This window comes from Staurois parvus, unplaced genomic scaffold (assembly GCF_062004578.1).
Source record: "Staurois parvus isolate SC_StPar_1 unplaced genomic scaffold, SC_StPar_1.0 ptg000169l, whole genome shotgun sequence".
Taxonomy (NCBI): domain Eukaryota; kingdom Metazoa; phylum Chordata; class Amphibia; order Anura; family Ranidae; genus Staurois; species Staurois parvus.
In genome coordinates this window covers 4614921-4635980 of record NW_028317965.1, presented here as the reverse complement: position 1 = coordinate 4635980, position 21060 = coordinate 4614921, and the positions used below count along the sequence as shown (strand labels likewise).

Below are 21060 nucleotides of genomic sequence, written 5' to 3'. Positions count from 1 at the left end.
TGTTCTGTTCCTGGCTATTCATTTGCTATGTAAAACTAAGCTATTCTTTAAATTCATACTGGTACCTAATAGGGCAGACCTTTGACAATGGGGGTCTGTAAAAAGGTTTAAACTCCTGTAGCAGCCTTCTATGTAGGTTGCTAGGATGATTAGGTAAATCATTCTTTTTGGCTTCTCCGTAATGAGTCCAGCAGTTTGTGATTGCTTTAGACTGTTCTCCGCTTCACTGGCAGCAGGTTTGATTTCTCCCCCCTGCCTTCTGGTGGATTCTAGAATGTAGTGGGATGGAAAAGGCAAATCAGCAGCCTGAATATTTCTGTTCTCTCAGCCAATCCCTAGTGGAGGGTGTCCAGTAGCTTGCTATGGAGTACGTAAATAGTCTGGGGCCTGGGCAGCTTTTTCCTTATCCAGGAGGAGACATTCCCAGCCTGAAGGGCTGCTGCCCTTCTGGGAAGCCAAGCTTAAATTCTACATTGGCTCATCAAGGTTCCCACTAGTTTAGAGCTGGGGCCTATCTTTTTTGAGAATCTTTGCAATTAATCACGGGGTTGCACTGGAAATCTGGTTTGGAGAACTCATAGGTCACTTTCTGGCTTATATTGGAAGGAGGCATTCAAGTATCCAGGGACATTGTGAATACAGACCTGAGTCTAGGATCCTAGTGACTATTTGCTGTTGTTCCCCTTTTGCACACAAGTGACAAAATTGCTTGGACTTTGACAACTCTTATAACGTCTTAGTGCTGCTCATCTCCTTGGCTTTGACGGGAGGGACTATTCTAACAAGCACTGACCAGAGTGAAGAATGTCCTCCTACTGCGTTAGAGTGTCGATGGAGTATCCCACAGGTCCCTGCATCCCACCCAAGTTTATTCAGAAAGAAATCTAAAAAGGCAATCCCCCTAGACTGATCATTGAACCAGAGTGCGGGACTGTTGCTGTGTGTTGTGTGAACCTATGGAAATCAGTGGCCCCTTTGGGGGTGAGTGCTACTTTCCAGTCCTAGAGATTTTAAATCTTTACATATAAAACGAATACGAAGCCAATTAAAAAAAAAATACACAAGACTGAAGAAATGGCCGGAGTTCTATCTGAATTTTAATAAACCTTAAGATCGCAGTCTGTGATTTTTTTTATAATATTTTATAATGTAAGGCCGTAATTTACGTTTACTGGACATTTAAGGGAATGTAAATGGGCTAAAATAGAAAATTGATGGTGTTTTCCTCAACAATGTTAAACGCTATAATTTTCACCATAGGTAGAAGGAGGTCTCAGGTTCCTGTGTGAGGTTGCACACTACCTTTGGCAGCAGTGCCAAGTACGTTGCATATTATAATATGAAAATGTATAGCTTTTTCTTTCTGAATCTCAGTGAGTGACACAAAAGGAACCAGAGTTGCTTTAATAAACTGTGCTGCCTTAGAAATCCAGAGTAACTTGGTTTTATGGAATTCCTATTACTCCTTCTGGCTCTGGAAGATGTAATTAGACTTTAAGACATGATGAGCCTCTGTCTTCTAGTTCTTGCTATACAGAAAGTGACATAAGACTTTGCCATGCAGAATCTCTGCGGTGCTTCTGGTACACAATAGAGGAATCCATCAATCAAACTTAGACTGCTCATGTATACCCGCACAGATCCCAGACACCTAGCCTAACACACTATGGCAGCATTTTCCTAAAACACGGTTCAAATAAGCTCTTGGAAGAGGCTAATTTTCTTATGCACTTAAAAATCCAGCAAACCTAAAAACATGCCAGAGAGAGGAGCAAAGAAAATACTCAGATTGAATTAAAATTTTGGTATTGTTTTAAAACTTGGAGCTGGTAAAAAAAAAAAAAGCCAGTGCAGCCAAATAATTTTTCCACCTACAGTGGCACAAAGGTGTCGAAATATACTATTTATTATTAAAGTGGTTGCAAAGGCTCAAGGTTTTTTTTACCTTCATGCATTCTATGCATAAAGATGAAAAAACCTTCTGTGTGCATCAGCCCCCTAATACTTACCTGAGCCCATCGCAATCAAGTGATATGCACGAGAGCCTCAGCTGTCCTGGGTTTCTCCATCCTCATTGGCTGGGGCACCAGCAGCAGCCATTAGCTATCAATAACAGCCAGTGAGCCAATGAGGTGAAAGGGGGGCCGGGTTGAGTTGCAGCTTTGTGTGTGAATGGACAGGCAGAGCAACAGCTCGGGTGTGAGCCTGCTCAGGTGCCTCCATAGCAAGCTGCTTGCTCTGGGGGCACACGGCAGGAGGGAGGGACCAGGAGCACTGGCGCGGTACTCGAGAAGAGGAGGATTGGTGATGCTCTGTGCAAAACTATTGCACAGAGCAGGTAAGTAGGACGTGTTTGTTGTTTTTGTTTTTAAAACAATTTCCTTTAATATCACTTCTACCTATAGTGAAACTAAACCCTACTATCCTTCCTTCAACCCTTCCATTGCCAAAGCCATTTTTGCTTTTTTTTTTTTTTTATGCACACATGTTTAAAGAGTCATTTTAGGCCTGCAGATGAGTTAAAATCCCCAAACATTTATATATTTTTAGAATGAAGACACCCTAGAGAAAAAAACAGGGGTAGCTGCAATTTTCCATGTTACATGATATTAGCACAACGGTTTGTGAAATGAAAAATTTCTGTAACAAATACAATAAAGTTAATTTTAGAGCATGCAAATGCAATATGTTACCCAATTTGCTGGTAGACTATTAAAGATGAGGTTACACCGAATAAATAGATACACAACATGTCAAGGCTTCAAATTGTGTGTGCCCATAGGTAATACTTTAAAAGCCCTTACAGAACATCACTTTAGAGTTCTGTAAGGGCTTTCAAGTGGGTTCTAGACCCACTTGAAAATTGGGTCTAGAAAGGTCCCCAACAGAGTGCCCCCTTACCTCAGCCCCCTTACATCAGCTTATATCAGGATCCACATCCAAATGCTGCCCTACATCAAGGTCCCCAACAGAGTCCCCCCTAAGATTAGGGTCTGCATTAGAGTGCCCTCTTACATCAAGGTCCCAAAACAGAGCCCTTCACCTTACTTCAGGGTCCCCATCAGATTGCCCTCTTACATCAGGGCCCTCAACAGAACCCCCTTTTATATCAGCTTACATCAGGATCTCCATCAAAATGCTACCTTACATCAGGGTCCCCAACAGAGTCCCTCCTCAGATTAGGGTCTACATTAGAGTGCCCCATTACATCAGGGTCCCCAAACAAAGGCCTTCACCTTACTTGAGGGCCCCAAACAGAGTCCCCCCTTACATCAGGGTCCCTAACAGAGTCCCCCCTTACATCAGGATCCACATCACAGTTCCCCCTTATATCAGGGTCCCCAAAAGAGTTCCCCCTTACATCAGAGTCCCCAACAGAGTCCCCACTTACCTTAGGATCCCTATCAGAGTGCCCCCTTACCTGAGGTCTCTAACAGAGTCCTCCTTACATCAGGATTCCCATCAAACTGTCCCCTTACATCAGGGTCCCTGTCAGGGCAGGGCTGTGGAACGGACAGGTAGGCCTAGTGGCAGGGTAACGCACTGGCTGACGACAACCACCACCAACAAACCGAAGTCCCTCAGGGCGCGGAGTCTAAGTCCCAGGCTGCCCTTCACCAGGGCCCCTGATGGTGGGGATGGACTTGACGCAGCCAGGAACCAGGTCGTGGCCTCCGAGACACCCCGGCTGCGGTAATGGCCGCCGCCAATGGCGTGTAGCTGGTGAGAATGACAATAGCGTAGTCAGGCAGGCCGGGTCAACAACAAGGGGACAAAACGGTACAGAACAGTAGACAGAGAATAACGGGTCATGGGCCGGGTTCAGCAACGGAAGGTCAGATCGAAGGAAAACACAGAGAATGGTCTTAGTCACAAGCCGAGTCAAATACCAGAAGAGTCACGAGCGTATACACAGAGCTGTAGCAAGACAAAGACACAAGACACAAGTGCAAAGAGCATGTGCGGACCACAGGCTTATATGTACTCAGCCACACCCCTCTGGGGGATGGACCTCAGAGACCTGAAGGCATAAAACATTCCCACCATGCTCAGCAGAAATCCAAGATGGATGCCAGCACATGGAGTAACAACCTCTGGGAAAAGGTAGGACCTTGACAGTCCCCAACAGAGTGCCCATTTACATCAGGGTCCCCAATAGTGTCCCCCTTACATTGGGATCTCCATCAGAGTATCCCCCTTGCATTAAGATCTTCAACAGAGCTCCCCCTACACTGGGGTCCATATTAACCCATTTTCTTTCCACTGTAAGGCTTACAGCATGACTGCAGCACTATGGTGGGAGTGGGGAGGTGGAGCAGGTCCTAATGGAAAAAAAGTTCCAGCTTGCACTACATTGGGATGGAATAATGTTGCCAGGAACATAGCAATCAGGATTGTCACTGCTGATTCACAAGCCCATAGTCTGTCAGTCAGCAATGGTCATACCTAGTCCTGTCCATTGCTTTCTGCATGGGCAGCATTGCCTCTGTCTCTGAAACCCTCCCACTGTGAGCTGCAGTGCCTGGGAAAGAGAGCATGTGAGACACAAATGAAGGAAAATTAGGCTCAGCCAGGGCTAGTAAAGAACGTTTTTTGCCTGCTTTATGAGGCTTGTGTTTCATACAGTAGCATGATTTGGTATTTGTTTAGAGATAAGTACAGCACTTTCACATTTTTTTCATTCATTCTTAGATCTAGGACTTACAGCTTACACTTATATTTGGAATAATTATTAGCAGAGGTTCCCTGAGACTTGAAAGTCATTTCAAGGGTTCCTCCACAATAAAAAGCTTGAGAAAGGCTGGTTTAGACTCTCAGAAACAACTGTATACTCTATTTACTGTATCTTTAAATAAAAATTGCTGATAATATCAAATAATGGATTGTGTTTAGAGAAAATGTTAATGCATTGCCACGGGTATCACTGTGTGCGTGGGAACTCTGAGATATATAGCTGCAAATAATGTTGGTAGCTCATTTTATCTAAAGGTTTCTGTCTCAATGGATCAATCAGTATCACTACAATCAAGAGTTATTATCATCAATGCCATAAGAATTTAAACATTCCAAACCTTTATTTGCATCGTGAGCTGTGATATATAGAACTCAGAGGATATACCATCCAAGTACAATCTGTCCCCAGCCCATAGAGCACACCAGGGCGTTATGCAACTTCCCAAAGGTCAGAGAAATGAAGTTGGAAGGTCAATGATGCTTCACAGTCAGCGATAGTGTGTTAACCATCTGTACCGTTTGTATGCATTAGAACAGAAATAGAACAATATAATGGGATATTTTAGCAGTGTTTAAAACAAAAGTATAATGAATAGTTTGTAGATTGTAATTACTCCTAAATGGAGCCATCAGCAGGGCCATTACTGCTTAATTTGGTGTAATATGTAGTGTAAGGGAAGGGTGAGTAAGGCTAATTAAAAGGAGGTGCAAACTCACATTTTTGTCATCTGATGCTGAGCTGGTTCCTTAGTGGGGTTGCAACTAAATGATGGAACTCTAAAAAAAAACATATTATGGTGTCTCGTGGATCAGATGTGCAGCAGATTAATTGTTTTAAATGTTAACTGTTAAGTAACTCATTATATTCAAAGTCATTTGTGAAATGGTATTGAGGCTAGTTACCCCAGCATTTCTAAAGGACACTATAGCCAGTGCCAGGACAAGGTCATGCAGTGCCTGGGTCAAAGTCTCTTTTTTTGAGGTTCGATCTCCATAATCACTGGATCTACATTCGGCTGGAAGCCTTTTTGCGGACTGTCTTTCTGGAGGATTTTTGTCTATTCTGTTTATTTTATTTGATTATATTTTATTTTTTATTGTGGACAATATAATTTTTGGACAGTAGTATTTATTTATTTATTTATTTATTAGTGTTATTTAGTATATTAGCACTTTATATTTCTATATATATTTGGATGATACACTTTTTGGGGTGAAAAGTGTTTAGGTGCAATTGGGGAATTATTTAAAGGGTACACCGTTCATTTTTTGTTATAAAGTTGGGAAACTGCCCATATCTGCCCACAGTACAGACCCTCCTCCACTACAAGCCCCCCCCCCCCAGTACAGAGCTATATCTCCCCAATACAAAGCTCTCCCCAGTACAGAGCTCGCCCCCCCACCCCCGGTGCAAAGCTCTCCACCCCCATACCAGCCATCTTTTGCACAAGAGTGGAAAAGCCTTGTGTGCACAGATGTAGTGCAAGGCTCTGTGGGAACCTAAAGCCATTCATCTTCCCTTCATACAATTAAGGTATCCTATTATTCAACCTTCCCTTTCTCTCCCATTGTCCATACACAAAGGGCCTTGTGTTCTGTTCACAGAATGCAAGGTGTTCTGAGAATAGAAAAGGGGAGAGTCTATCATTTATCTGCCCCTTCTCCTCCCTGGTCCATTCACAGCCTTTTGCGAGGTACAAGAAAATATGAAGGTTCTGTGTAAATCTCAGGACTGGATGGACAGAAATCTTAATATTATACAGAATTTATATAGCGCCAACAGTTTGCTCAGCACTTTACAATATAAAGGGAGACAATACAGCAACAATACAGTTCAATACAAGAGGGATAGGAGTACTCTGCTCCTTGGAGCTAAATACAAACTCTTTGGCAGGTTAAACAGCTCTCATATACACTGATCACCCTAACTTTATGACAACTGACATGAAAATTAATAACTTTAATTATCTTGTTACAATGGGATCTGGAGGTGGGTGGGATATATTAGGCAGCAAGTAAGCATGTTGTCCCTGAAGTTAATGTGTTAAATCAGAAAAAAAAATGGGTGTCATAGTTTGTTTTGTATGGGGCTGCGTAGTCGCAGACCAGTCAGGGTGCCCATGCTGACCCATGTCCACAGCTAAAAGTGCCTACAATGAGCAAGTGAGCATCAGAACTGGACCACGGAGCAATGGAAGAAGGCAGCCTGGTCTGATGAATTACATCTTTTACATCATGTGGATGATGCATCAGAATGGGGAAGAAAGGGGATGTAAGTGATTTTGAACATGGCATAGTTGTTGGTGCTGGACTGGTCTGAGTATTTAAAAAACTGTTGATCTACGGGGATTTTCACGCACAACCATCTCTAGGGTCTACAGAGAATGGTGTGAAAAAGAGAAAATATCCAGTGAGCAGCAGTTGTGTGGACAAAAATGCCTTGTTGATATCAGAGGAGAATGGGCAGACTGGTTGCTGCAACATTCAGATGGTAGGGTCAGAATTTGGCGTAAACTTGATAGCATGGATCCATCTTGCCTTGTATCAATGGTTCAGGCTGGTGGTGTAATGGGGTGGGGGAGATTTTCTTGGCACTGGCAAGGTGTACCTAATAAAGTGGCTGGTGAGTGTGTGTATATTATATCTATATATATATCCATTATAATATATCCATTATATATATATATACCTCACATCCACCATTTTGCTCTGGTGATACTTCCTGAATTACACACACATTTGCATTTTTCCCAGGCTGCATTAACCCGCTGTTCACCTGAACACTTTCAGTATTGTTAGACTGCACCAACACACTACTATGACAAGGTGCAGTTCCACTCTGCTCCACCAGAGTGACATCGCAGTTGTCCAGGGCAACCTCCGGCTCCAATACATGGAAACCCCTGGAGATGTCTAAGGACACCTGTGCTGTCTTACCACCAGTTGCTATGGGAAATGACCCATCTTTAATTACAGCTTTTGCACTGCAAGAGCTCAGGGGTTTCCCAACAGCAGAACATTTCACATCATCAGCATTTGTAGCTCTTGTGGGCTGTACTATCCCACTGCCAACCTGTAACTGGCACACATTATTGACATCACTTTCTTTTTGAGAACCAGGCACAGGTTTTCCTTTAACCCATAACTCCCCACCGTACAAGGCACTGCACAGGGAAAAGTCACTTTCAAACGCACATTCAGTGGCCCAACTAACTGGGGTCACTCCTACATCAGAATGGACAGTCTCATAACCAGTCCTTCTCAACAGGACAGTCCCAGCCATGGTTTTATCACACACAGTCTTACCCACCACAGTAGTAGGTGTCACCATCTTCATTTGAGTGCGTCGTCTCATAAACGCATCCTCAACTGCACTTTCCTTGGCAACTTTTCCCTTACCCCAAGGTGAAGTAACAGACGCCATCATAGGCTCCATGGACTCTCTGGCACCCCCTGCAGGCCCAACAGGAACTTCCTCCCTGTTGCCAGAGGCAGCTGCCAACATTTTAAAACCAGAATCTGGGCTTGCAGTTGAAGACATTTGCCCAGTAGCAGCGGTGTTCCAGAGACTGGGACAGGAAAAGATCCCATGCCCCCACTGACCACATTCCAGGCATGGTACATTTCCACTCTTATCTTTATTGGAATACTGAGCCACAACTCCAATGCAGCTCCTCCTTCCAGGCACTACTTTTTCTCCGGTCGCCATGGGAGATTGCACTCTCCAAGCAGAACTTTGCTGGCTCTTTCCAACAAGCTGTATTGGCTCCTCTTGATGCCACTTGCCATGATCCTTGTACAACATAGCCCCCTGTACACAGACAGCCCGACTGGCCTCCTCTGTGTTGCTATGGGCCTTCACTCTTGGTCCTGGCCTCTGGTCAGCTCCTCTCCTTGCACCTAGCATAGGCTTCTCTCTGCTGGACCAACTCTCAAGCCATGCCACATTCACATTGCCAGGGGTGACAACACCCCTCTCCCAGGTACGGACATCCTGCAGCTCTCTCCTTGCACTGAAGGTTGGCTTGCTTTCCTTTGTAGGTTGGTTCAATGCTGCCAGGTGCCGCTTGCACCAGTCCACAGCAGACTCACCCACATCTAAATTTCCCGGCTTGGCTGGGGCATGCGGTATATAACCCCCTAGCCAAAGGGCTCTATCTCTCGCTTCAGCAAACATTGCTTCCTTTTTCTGTTTTGACCGCCTCATCTTTGCAGTCATGCACACAGCAGTGTGTTACACAGTTCAGCAACACCATGGAACACTGTCTCTTTAAGGCAAAGTCCTTTTCACTAGGAGGTTCTCCTCACCTGCACACACAGATAGTGCAGACTTATGCACCAAACACAGTTCATATAGCTGATGAACTTACTTCAATCGCCGGGATCTCCAATTCTGCCCGCATCCTCCACCATATGTGGGAACTCGCTTCAACGTGGTAGAGCTTTTAAAAGCACACAGCTACTCGCTTATTTTTCAAGGCCTTTTTTAGCCCACTTTTATTTAAATGACAGTTCAATAACATAAGAGGTTCCCACGCAGGGGTATCCACCATCACACAAAACACCGATTCAGCCTCCTGGCTTATACTCAACTTGATGTCTGTCTCCTGCAGACTTCTTCAAGACACGGCTCTTGCACGCCGCTAGCACACAGCAAGACTCTAGCAGCCCCTTGCTGCTTTTGGCTTCCACCTCTTCTAGGTGAAGCCCACCTGACTTCCATGCAGTGACCTCCTGTCTTCCAATTGGAGCCCTCCTGACTCCTAGCTGCCGGGGTGGAGCCCTGCTGACTCCTAGCTGCCGGGGTGGAGCCCAGAACCCTGTTCCTGACTCTCTCTAAAGGCCTGCACACACCTGTGCAATCAGTCTCCTGGCCTATCCCAAAACCTGGTCCCAGGATTGGAGATTTCATCCCTCCCAGATCTCTTTGAAATCTCCAGGCTCCAGATCCCAAAACAGACCTTACAAACAAAGGAGGAAAATGAAAAGCCACTTTCCTCCATATCAAACCTTTACCCTGGAGCCCGTCAACCTGCCTTGTTGAGAATCCAGGGTGACAGATCGCCACACTGTCACAATATATATATATATATATATATATATATATATATTTATTTATATATATATACACACAGTATATATAGTGTGTATGTGTGTATATATATATATATAGATTTTTTTTTTTTAATATATATACTCTATATGTAATCTGTATATTTAGCTATTTGCCTGGAGTTCAGTTGCAGTGTATAGTCATCATTTATAGCTGCCCTATACACACAGACAAAATTATTATACCAACCCCAAGATTATTTACAGGAGACTGATGACTTTTACATATATTTAACAATGTTAAAAAAAATAACTATAGTTTCCCTTTAATCCATTGTAACTTTTACAAGAGGGCTTTTGCATTGTATTTGCTTCCCGTTCCTTTTATTACTCACTAAATCTGGCTTTATAAGAGCGTTAAAACCTACAATTTATGGAGGCAACAACATGCACTTTTATTTTGTTTTTTATCCTGCTGCCATAAAGTAAGCATGATTTATTTTGGCATTATGATCTTTCCCTGATTATACATAAAACAAAAAACATCAGTCTAATCTCAGGGTTGGTTTCGTTTTTTTTCCTTTTTTTTTATGGAATGCGGCAGATGGAATGACAGATGTCACATCAATATAATTTGGCTCACACTCTCATTTCCATTGTTGAGCACAGCGGGAGCCTATCTTTAGGTTAAGGCTCTCACAGGTATACACTATATACAGTAGGTTTACATGCCTCATGTTTTTTTTTTATTATTATTTTTATTTTTAATTATATAGTGTTTGCTTTGGGTCACAATTTCCAGGGTTGCAGGCACACACTAATATCTTACACACCCACACACACACTTATTTTTGTTTTAAAAAAAAAAAAAACAAGAAAATGATTTACTTCACTTTTCCATAATCCCCCCTCATCTAATAGTCCATTAGGCTTTTCCATTTGTAATCCATTTTATGTCTGTGTTTTTAGCGGCAGTTGTTTCTTTGTGCATTGTCTGCTGTCTTTCCTATTGTAATGTTTGTAAAAGCTTTTAAAGCCTGATTTGTGTATTTGATGTTTCGGGCTGCCAATCCTGTCGGCCATTTGTTATTAGCGGTACAGATATCATTGCAGGATCTTTTCTTTCTGAAGGTCTGTGTGTATCATGTGTGTGGTTTCTGTAGATTTGAACCTTCGTTTAATGCTTTAATAATTTATTAGCTTGAGTTATAACAAAAAAAAAAAAGCTGTTCTAGAGCACATTGCATCCTCTGATAAGGTTTTAGAGACTATTCATTTAAAGCTCTTCTACAGAGGCAACCATAGGCGCATTCAGTTGTATGCTTTGAAAGCAGTACAGCTGAAGAATGGATTTTATAAATGCTCCTCAATATCAGAGGAATTTTATATAATTGGATACATAATATTGCAAGGCAGTATTTTGCAAACGCCCTTTTATGGCCAACTCCAGACAAAAAAAAATGCCTGCAGTGAAAGGGTTAATTGCTAATTTTTATCCAGGGTGCAGGAGAATATAGGAGATATACTCACCTGATCCTCTGATCTTGCCAGTATAACACTGGTCCCTGTGGCTCTTGCACCCCTCCCCACCACCCACGGTCTAGCGGTTTTGAGCAGTGGACTGTTCCTGATGTCATCAAGCCCATAGATCTGCTCTGGACGCAAGGACGTCAGGGACAGTCCACCGCTGGATTGCGGGGGAGCACTGTTTGCCGCTGGAGTGAAGGATTAGTAGAGTGTAAGCTTTCTTGTCACCTCTGGACCAGGGGTGGACTGACAACTCATGGGGCTCCCGGGCAATAGGGGATCATGGGGCCCCTGTGTCCTTGTCCACACTCAAAGCACACCCAAAAAAGCCTAGAAAAAAGGTGCTAGGGGCATTTCATGGGGCCCCCTACTGACCCTGGGCCCTCGGGCAGTGCCCGAGTGCTCAAATGGTCAGTCCGCCCCTGCTCTGGACAAAACAAGCAAAACAAGCACAGCCCCACTGCATGGGAAAACTTTTTTTTTTGCTCGGAGTTGGGCATTAAAGTATAACTAAAGGCAAACTTTATTTTTTCATTTTGGATAGAGTGGAGAGGGATTAGAACCCCTGTCAGTTTTTATTGCTGTCTGTGCCCCCATTAAGGAGATTCACCCCCTCTATTTGTCTTGTTTACCATTATTACTGAAAGTGAAAGTAAAAGAAAATCCCAAATCCCAAAGAAATGTAATAGAGGGGAAATCTTCCAATGGGGACACTAGGGTCCCCAAGGAATTTCTGTAATTAGCAGGGATTTCCTCTCACTTCCTGTTTGGCTATGGGACAGGAAATGAAGGGAAATCTCTGCAATTGGACACAAATGGTGAAAAAGAAAACTTTTGCCTATAGTTCTACTTTAAAGAATATTTACACTTTTGCAGCCAAATTGGGATTACACCCATATAATGGTTAAATGTCCCCATTCACATAAAAAAATATTTAAAAATTGCATCTTACCTTTTTTAGGTGCTTTATTCTGGACCCCCAGCTAGGAATAATACTACATAGTTCTCTTTGATTGTGAAGACGCTGAACAGCTTTGATTGCCATAATGAACCCCGTGTGTACTTTGCAGGCAGATCTTCAGTATCAATTGTAACTAGATTAGAACACTGTCTGTACTAAAAAATGGTCAGAGCTTTGGGGGCTGAGCTTCTTGCGTTGTATGTTAATGAGGGCAGACTTGGGACAGGCTCTCACTAACATTGTTCAAAAAAAACCTTGCAGTCAGCCATGACACCTTGTCCTGAGAAACAACTAAAAAGTAAGAAAAAAACGTTGGCATGATGTATGAGTACGCATAACAAACAAATGTAACCACTTGCCCTCCAGAGGATTTACCCTCCTTCCTGGCCAGGCCATTTTTTGCGATACGGCGCTGCATTACTTAAACTGACAATTGTGCGGTTATGCAACGCTGCACCCAAATGAAATGTATGTCCTTTTTTTCCCACAAATAGAGATTTCTTTCGGTGGTATTTGTTCCCCTCTGTAATTTTTATTTTTTGCGCTATACAAAAAAAAATGACCAACAAAAAAAGAACTATATTTTTGACATTTTGCTATTAACCATGTCCAGTAAAAACATTTAAAAAATCAAATTTCATCATAAATTTAGGCCAAAATATTCTGCTACATGTCTTTGCTAAACAAAAATCTCAATACATGCAAATTAATTGGTTTACGTGAAAATTATAGTGTCTATAAGTGGTGGTATAGATACTGGAATTTTTTTTTTAATACTAGTAATGGCGGTGATCAGCGATATATAGTGGGGCTGAGGGACTGAGGAGGGAATTCTGACACTGGGGGGAACTCACTTGGTGTCACTGACATCCCCAGTGACACCAATACAGTGATCACTGCTAATAAAAAGCACTGACACTGTGCTAATGAAACGGGGCAGGAAGGGGATAACATCTGGGGTGATCAAAGGGTTAACTGTGTGATTTACTGTATGTGCTGTGTGTGTGCTTCACTGTGTAAGAACATTGCTTTGTATTGCTCTCCTACGAATCACCTACCTGGAAATGCAAAATTACGTATATATATGTATTTCTGCTATGGGGCGATGGGAAAGTGGTTAAATTTGACTTCAAACACTGAAATATGCTTCAAAGTCCAGCATTTTCCAATTATCCTTACAATATTATATAATGGCCTGAAAGCAGACCAGCTCCTTAGACCCCTTAGTAATAGGGGGTCGACCTACTCTTTGTTATAAGCCATCTAATCCAGACTCCTATACCCCATGCCAGACCACATGTATCATCAAAAGCTCCTCAGACCATCCTGATCTCACGAAGTTAGCATATATTCATGTAAGAACACCATTTATTGAAAAAAAAAGAGAAATGCACTTACAAACACTATAAACTTTCCTGCATTCATAAAAACCATCAAGACAGCAAAGAACAGCATAAACGGCAAGTTCTTATATGAAGATGTCATGAAGGAGGCTCCACCCAATGCGTTTCATCATAACCAGACATCTTCCAAGGCTCAAGTTTAACATTTACTTTTCCTGTAAAATGTTTGTTTACAAACCTTTTGTTAAAGGGTTTATGTATAAAATGTTTGTTGTGCGAATGTGACAAACATCTGCACATTTAGAACGAATGTGCCATATTTTCTCTAACATATTTTGTTCTTGTATCAGCACCAGCTAGTGGCCATAATGCAGTTTTTTCCTGAATGAGGTATCTATGGGAAAAAAACGCATTATAGCCACTAGGTGGCCCTGATGATGATATAGCATCTACATATATTAGAGAAAATACGGTGATTTTCATTCTAAATGTGTGGTTTTATACATAAACCATCAACTGTTTGTTTTGGGGTTTTTTTTGTAGAGATGTATACATATGTTTTCTTTTGTTTATGGACGAAGGTTCACTTTTTTGTGCATGTATAGCCCAATCATTTTTATCTGGGATAGAGTAGGAAGGGTTAAAACCCTGTCAGTTTATTTTTGCTGTCTGTGTTCCATTGGGGGGAGAGTGGAAAACTCTACAAAGTAATGGAAATTCATCTCCTAGGCAGCTGTCATCAGTACAGGTGACTCCATTGGAAGATCTCAATTAACCTGTTCTGGTGACAATTCTAAACATAGACATCTGATCACTTTCTGCCTTGGCCTAATACCTCTGTACTCCCTATAAAATCTAAAACAAAAAATAAAGTTTTGGCTGTAGATACATTTTTTAGTTGGAGCTCTAGTTTTGAAAACTAAGTGTTAGAACATATCTCCTAATTTCATGTCATGGTTGCTGTCCTCATTGGGGGTATTCACTCTCTGTTCCTGGCCACCAGTATTTGAAGTATTGAGGATATCTCCCAATGTGGAAGCCTGTTCAAAGGACATCTATTAATGGTGGAGTTTCTTTTAGCATTGGGGAAATTTCCATACATGTCCAGAACAAATGAGCACCTTTCTCTTTCATAGTATATCTAGTTTTACCAACATTGGGGCACTATTCTTCCCACTGATACCCATGATGTGGCACTATTCTCCCTCTGATACCAACTATGGGGGACTAACCTTTCCACTGATACCAACATTGGGGCACTATTCTTCCCACTGATACCCATGATGTGGCACTATTCTCCCTCTGATACCAACTATGGGGGACTATCCTTTCCACTGATACCAACATTGGGGCACTATTCTTCCCACTGATACCCATGATGTGGCACTATTCTCCCTCTGATACCAACTATGGGGGACTATTTTTTCCACTGATACCAACATTGGGGCACTATTCTTCTCACTGATACCCATGATGTGGCACTATTCTCCCTCTGATACCAACTATGGGGGACTAACCTTTCCACTGATACCAACATTGGGGCACTATTCTTCCCACTGATACCCATGATGTGGCACTATTCTCCCTCTAAAACCAACAATGGGGGACTACCCTTTCCACTGATACCAACATTGGGGCACTATTCTTCCCACTGATACCCATGGTGTGGCACTATTCTCCCTCGGATACCAACTATGGGGGACTATCCTTTCCACTGATACCAACATTGGGGCACTATTCTTCCCACTGATACCCATGATGTGGCACTATTCTCCCTCTGATACCAACTATGGGGGACTATTCCTCCCACTGAAACCAACTATGGGGGACTATCCCTTCCACTGATACCAACGACGGGGAACTATTTTCTTCCACTGATACAAACAATGGGGCACTATTCCTCCCATTGCGGCATTGTTTACTCCAACTGGTGCCGGGGCATTTTCTCCTTCCACTGGCCACAGTTTGGCCCTCTAAAGTCTGAAGACCTTTGATTAAAAATATTGGAGACCCCTGCCATAGAAGCATTACCATCATTCTCTCAATTTTGGATTAGGTTATGTACTACTGCTAGACAATATTTTACAGTTCAGGCAGTTAATACTCTAATATATTATCCACAATTATGCAAACGTCCACATTGAATAAATAAGTTCCATAGAGACAAAGTTGGAACTCTTTAATTCTGGTTTTTGTCTGGAACTCTTTTCTGTATTTCTAGAGTTTCCTTTTGATCTAGTCCAGAAGTGATTTCAGACATATTAGCCCACTTGCAACAGAAACAATTGAGTACTGTCCATGATACTTTGTATTATTATTTATTATTATTATACAGGACTTATATAGCACCAACAGTGTGCACAGTGCTTTACAATATATGAACTAAAATACAATTTTTCAGGACAAAGCTTTCGGGGTATGTCTCCTTCATCAAGGTCCAAGCAGTACATACTGCTTGGTTCTTGATGAAGGGAATATACCCCAAAAGCTTGTCCTGACAAATTGTATGTTAGTGCAAATAAAAAAAGTATCACAGACAGTACTCAATTGTTTCTGGATCTAGGTTAGGAGATGAAGCCTCTCCCACTTCCTGCATATCACTTTCTTCATTCCCAGTGCTGAACGGGTCAGGGGGTGATGCATTTTTAAAAGGTCTGTGTGGGCCTTTATCTCACTTTACCTGTCTGGTTTTTTTTTTGTCTTTTATGTAACTATAAGGATTTTGTTTGTTTGCAAAACTTATTTTTTTTACTTTTGGATAGAGTGGAGATGGATAAGAACACCTATGAAGTTTTTATTGTTGCTTGTGCCCCCATTAGGGAGACTTACCCTTCGTATTTGTCCTGTTTACCATTATCATCGAAAGTGAAAGCAAAAGAAAATCCCAAATTTTGGATTGTCCTCAGAAAAGTAATAGAGGGGAAATCTTCCAATGGGGCACTAATTCTGGTGCCCTGGGGGGCCCCCAAGGGATTCCCTTAATTGTCAGGGATTAATTCTCACTTTCCTGTTTTGGTTATAGGAGCAAAAGTGAAGGGAAATCTCCCCAACGGGACAAAGATGGTAAAAAAATTGACAGGGGTTATAATCTACCTGTACTCTATCCAAAATCGAAAAAAAAAAAGTTTTTTTTCCCATAGTTCTACTTTAACATCTAATAGTTGCTACTGCCCAAACTTACAATTTCCTTCACCCCCACCTTTTACTAACTAGACTTTTTTTTAAAATGGGTAATAGGACCAAGTATTGTTCCTAACTAAAAATTTTTTCAAAGTAAACTGAAAATACCTATAATTAAAATTTTATAAAATTTTTCTTTCAGAGGCCACTATTTTGAGTTACGATGGAAGCATGTTTATGAAAATACAACTCCCTGTTGTTATGCATACGGAGGCTGAAGATGTGACTTTGCGTTTCCGGTCGCAGCGTGCATACGGTATTTTAATGGCGACCACTTCAAGAGAATCTGCAGATACTTTACGTTTGGAACTGGATGCTGGACGTGTAAAACTTACGGTTAACTTAGGTAACACTCACCAAAACAAAAATGAATCTGCTTTCACACGCTTTCATCTTTCTTCTTGCTTGCCTCTCTAGTTACTTTTTCTTTTTTTTGTTTTCATTACTTACCCTGAAACATGATATTATTTTTTCTGCTTGCAAAAATAGTTTTATGATATTAAACAGTTTAAAAAGAGAAGAAAAAATTATAATGTTTTTTTATTAATATTATATTTTTATGTTATTGGTCTTTTATTATTATATATTATTATATAATTTTTAAAATGAGTATACATAAAGTACAATTTGTTAGTTTCAACGTTAGTATATGAATATAGTGAACAGAACTTTTGGCACATAGATCTTTTTTATTCTTTATCTTCTCTTTTTGAACAGTCTCTTGTACACTAAAATCACTTCTTTTTTTTTTTTTTAATTCCTTTTTAATCTTTAGTTTTTGTGATTGCATTATTTATGTCTTCGATCAAAAGTGAACATAAACCTTCAAAGACCAAGGTCTGCGGCCCTTAGCAAACAGTCTGGTGAACATTCTCCACACTAATTCTTCCACAGAAAAATGCTCTGATAATTTAAAACCATGGTTTATTTTGTAGTGGGCTTCTAAAGTACAAAACTGTATTTAAGTACATTTTATAATGAAAAAAAAAATAATAACTGGGCAAACATTTATAAATTTAACACCTTATATTTCTTTTTGTTGTTAATTTATTTGTGCTGCAGTTATTTTCTTTTTATATTTATTATTATATTATTATTTACATTTGTTGTTATTGCACAAGAATAGGTTGATAAAAGAAAATGATCCTGTTATTACATTGACAAAAAAAGACTGGACATGATATAGCCATATCCAAGTGGACTCTGTTGTGATTAAAGTATCTTATATTGCAATATATATTTCAACAAAAAGAAAAATCTGTAATAAATATATTTCAGACACTGCTCTGCTTCCCTCTAGTGGCTTACGTACAGAATCTGTTGAAGATATATCTTAGGAATCCATCACTGCAGTTTTTCCTGTGGAAAGATGTGTGCTCGTTTTGATCCTAGACTGTTTGCCACCACTTTTCTGATGCGGTTGACAACACGTGACAAACGCTGCTAAATGGAAACTAAATCTTTGATTTTTTTTTTTTTTTAAATAAATGTGCTCCTCAAAGCCATTAAAAATTAAATATTATAAAAAATCTATGCAGATTATAACTGTTAACAGAGTCATGCATTTACATCCTAATGTATATATATTTTAATATTTTTTATTATTTAAATTTCAAATTTTAAATGGTTATTTTTTGGGGGGGAAAAAAATAATTTTTACAGAAGATATAGAACCGATAGGAAAATATTGGGAAAAATTTGATTTACCAAGTTTATGCAACATTTACAACAATTCAGCTCTAAAACCTTTGACTACTAGCTAAAAAAAAAACAAAACTATAATCTTAAAAAAAAAAATTGTGTTAAATATATTTTTTAAGATTTTTACAGAACTACGGTTATTACGTTTGATACCAATATTTGTCTCCAGATTTTAAGCCTTTGAGGGGAGACATAACTGTCCAAGATGGTTGATCTTTTTGAAGGCAAGCTCTGCACCCCATTGTGACGGAACATATGTCATTCAGTTACTTACTAAATGTTCTTGCATTTATGGGAAGAGGTAGCTGCCTGTCTAGGTCGCTTATCTTTGACTGAAATAAAATGTACTTAGATTTGTCTCCATGTAGCGCTGTTTGAAATGGCCATTTTAACTTATTATTAACATGAGTATACTAAGACAATTTTGTGTCTGTGAGTAAGCTTGATAGAAGAATATATTTCTACACACTGGCCAGATGTACATGTGTCTGTCCCCGGAAGGGTGGACTGTAATTTTATTGGATGTCTGCAGCTAATACCTTGAAGGATAAATATTCATTTCTCATCTATTCTTCCCTATCTAGACTGTATCAGGATTAACTGTAATTCCAGTAAGTGCCTATTCAACATTTTAAACGATTTTCTTGCCTTTTATCTATTTATGCATATTAACTCTGCCTGATGTGCTTATTTTAACTCAATAAGTTGTCATTATGATTATTATGTGTTACTATATTTAGATATAGTACTGTATCATTTAAGCATGATAAGACCAACTTTATATAGTATTGTTCAACTATATTTACTCAAAGAAGGAATCCAGGAAAGCATTACAAGTCTTCTTTCAAGCAGGCCGTTTTCTGATTTACAGTCTTCAGTTAAAGGATAAATCCATCCACAGTTTTTGGATAGTGAGAATGGTATAGAATATACATATATAGCAGCCATTCTCTGTGGAACCCTTGGTTTCGTTTAGAGATTGATAGGTATTTCTTGATCTGTGGCTGACTGACCTCCCATGATTGCCCTCCCATGGTTTTTGCATACTTCCAGGACCAACACCACTTGACAAAGTCAGCATGACACCACTGATCTTATTAGCTATCTGTAGGGTTGGCATTCTGATCACCACTTTAAAAGTGGCATTTTTCCACTTACCACCAAAATAAGAGGCATTCTTCCCAGTGACCACCAAAATAAGGGGCATTCTTCCCACTGACCACCAAAATAAGAGGCATTCTTCCCAGTGACCACCAAAATAAGGGGCATTCTTCCCACTGACCACCAAAATAAGAGGCATTCTTCCCAATGACCACCAAAATAAGGGGCATTCTTCCCACTGACCACCAAAACAAGGGGCATTCTTCCCACTGGCCACCAAATGAAGGGGTATTCTTCCCACTGACCACAAAAATAAGAAGCATTCTTCCCACTGGCTACCTAATTAAGGGGTAAACTTCCCACTGACCACCAAAAGAAAGGGTATACGTCTCGCTGACCACCAAAATAAGAGGCATATAGGTATTTCTTGATCTTTGGCTGACTGATCTCCCATGATTGACCTCTCATGGTTTTTGCATGCTTCCAGGATCAACACCACTTGACAAAGTCAGCATGACACCACTGGTCTTATTAGCTATCTGTAGGGTTGGCATTCTGATCACCACTTTAAAAGTGGCATTTTTCCCACTGACCACCACAATAAGAGGCATTCTTCCCAGTGACCACCAAAATAAGGGGCATTCTTCCCAGTGACCACCAAAATAAGGGGCATTCTTCCCAATGACCACCAAAATAAGGGGCATTCTTCCCACTGACCACCAAAACAAGGGGCATTCTTCCCACTGGCCACCAAATGAAGGGGTATTCTTCCCACTGACCACAAAAATAAGAAGCATTCTTCCCACTGACTACCTAATTAAGGGGTAAACTTCCCACTGACCACCAAAAGAAGGGGTATTCTCGCTGACCACCAAAATAAGAGGCATATAGGTATTTCTTGATCTGTGGCTGACTGATCTCCCATGATTAACCTCCCATGGTTTTTGCATACTTCCAGGACCAACACCACTTGACAACGTCAGCATGACACCACTGATCTTATTAGCTACCTGTAGGGTTGGCATTCTGATCACCACTTTAAAAGTGGCATTTTTCCCACTGACCACAAAAATAAGAAGCATTCTTCCCACTGACTACCTAATTAAGGGGTATACTTCCCACTGACCACCAAAAGAAGGGGTATTCTTCTCGCTGACCACCAAAATAAGAGGCATTCTTCCCACTGACTACCTAATGAAGGAGTGTACTTCCCACTGACCACCAAATGAAGGGATATTCTTCCCACTGACTATCAAAATAAGGGGTATTCTTCCCACTGACCACTAAATGAAGGGGTATTCTTCCCACTGACCACTAAAATAAGGGGCATTCTTCCCACTGACCTCCAAATGTTAGAGGCATTCTTCCCACCGACCACCAAAGTTTTAGGCATTCTTCCCGTTACCAACAATGTACGGGGCATTTTTCTCAACGTTCATCAATGTTAGGAGCATTGTTCCC

At 40.9% G+C, this 21060-nt stretch overlaps 1 protein-coding gene across 15 annotated transcripts in view; it reads left to right on the top strand.

The window, feature by feature from the left end:
- NRXN1 (neurexin 1) overlaps window positions 1-21060 on the top strand; it is a 2017115-nt gene that overhangs the window by 1011451 nt on the left and 984604 nt on the right. For 8 of the 15 annotated variants that reach the window (XM_089676450.1, XM_089676460.1, XM_089676451.1 and 5 more), the window contains 2 exons: window positions 16940-17143; window positions 19083-19109. In XM_089676450.1, the coding sequence (XP_089532576.1) occupies window positions 16940-17143; window positions 19083-19109 (231 nt within the window). The remainder of the gene's footprint in view (window positions 1-16939; window positions 17144-19082; window positions 19110-21060) is intronic. The other 7 variants (XM_089676454.1, XM_089676452.1, XM_089676455.1 and 4 more) reach the window with 1 other exon arrangement.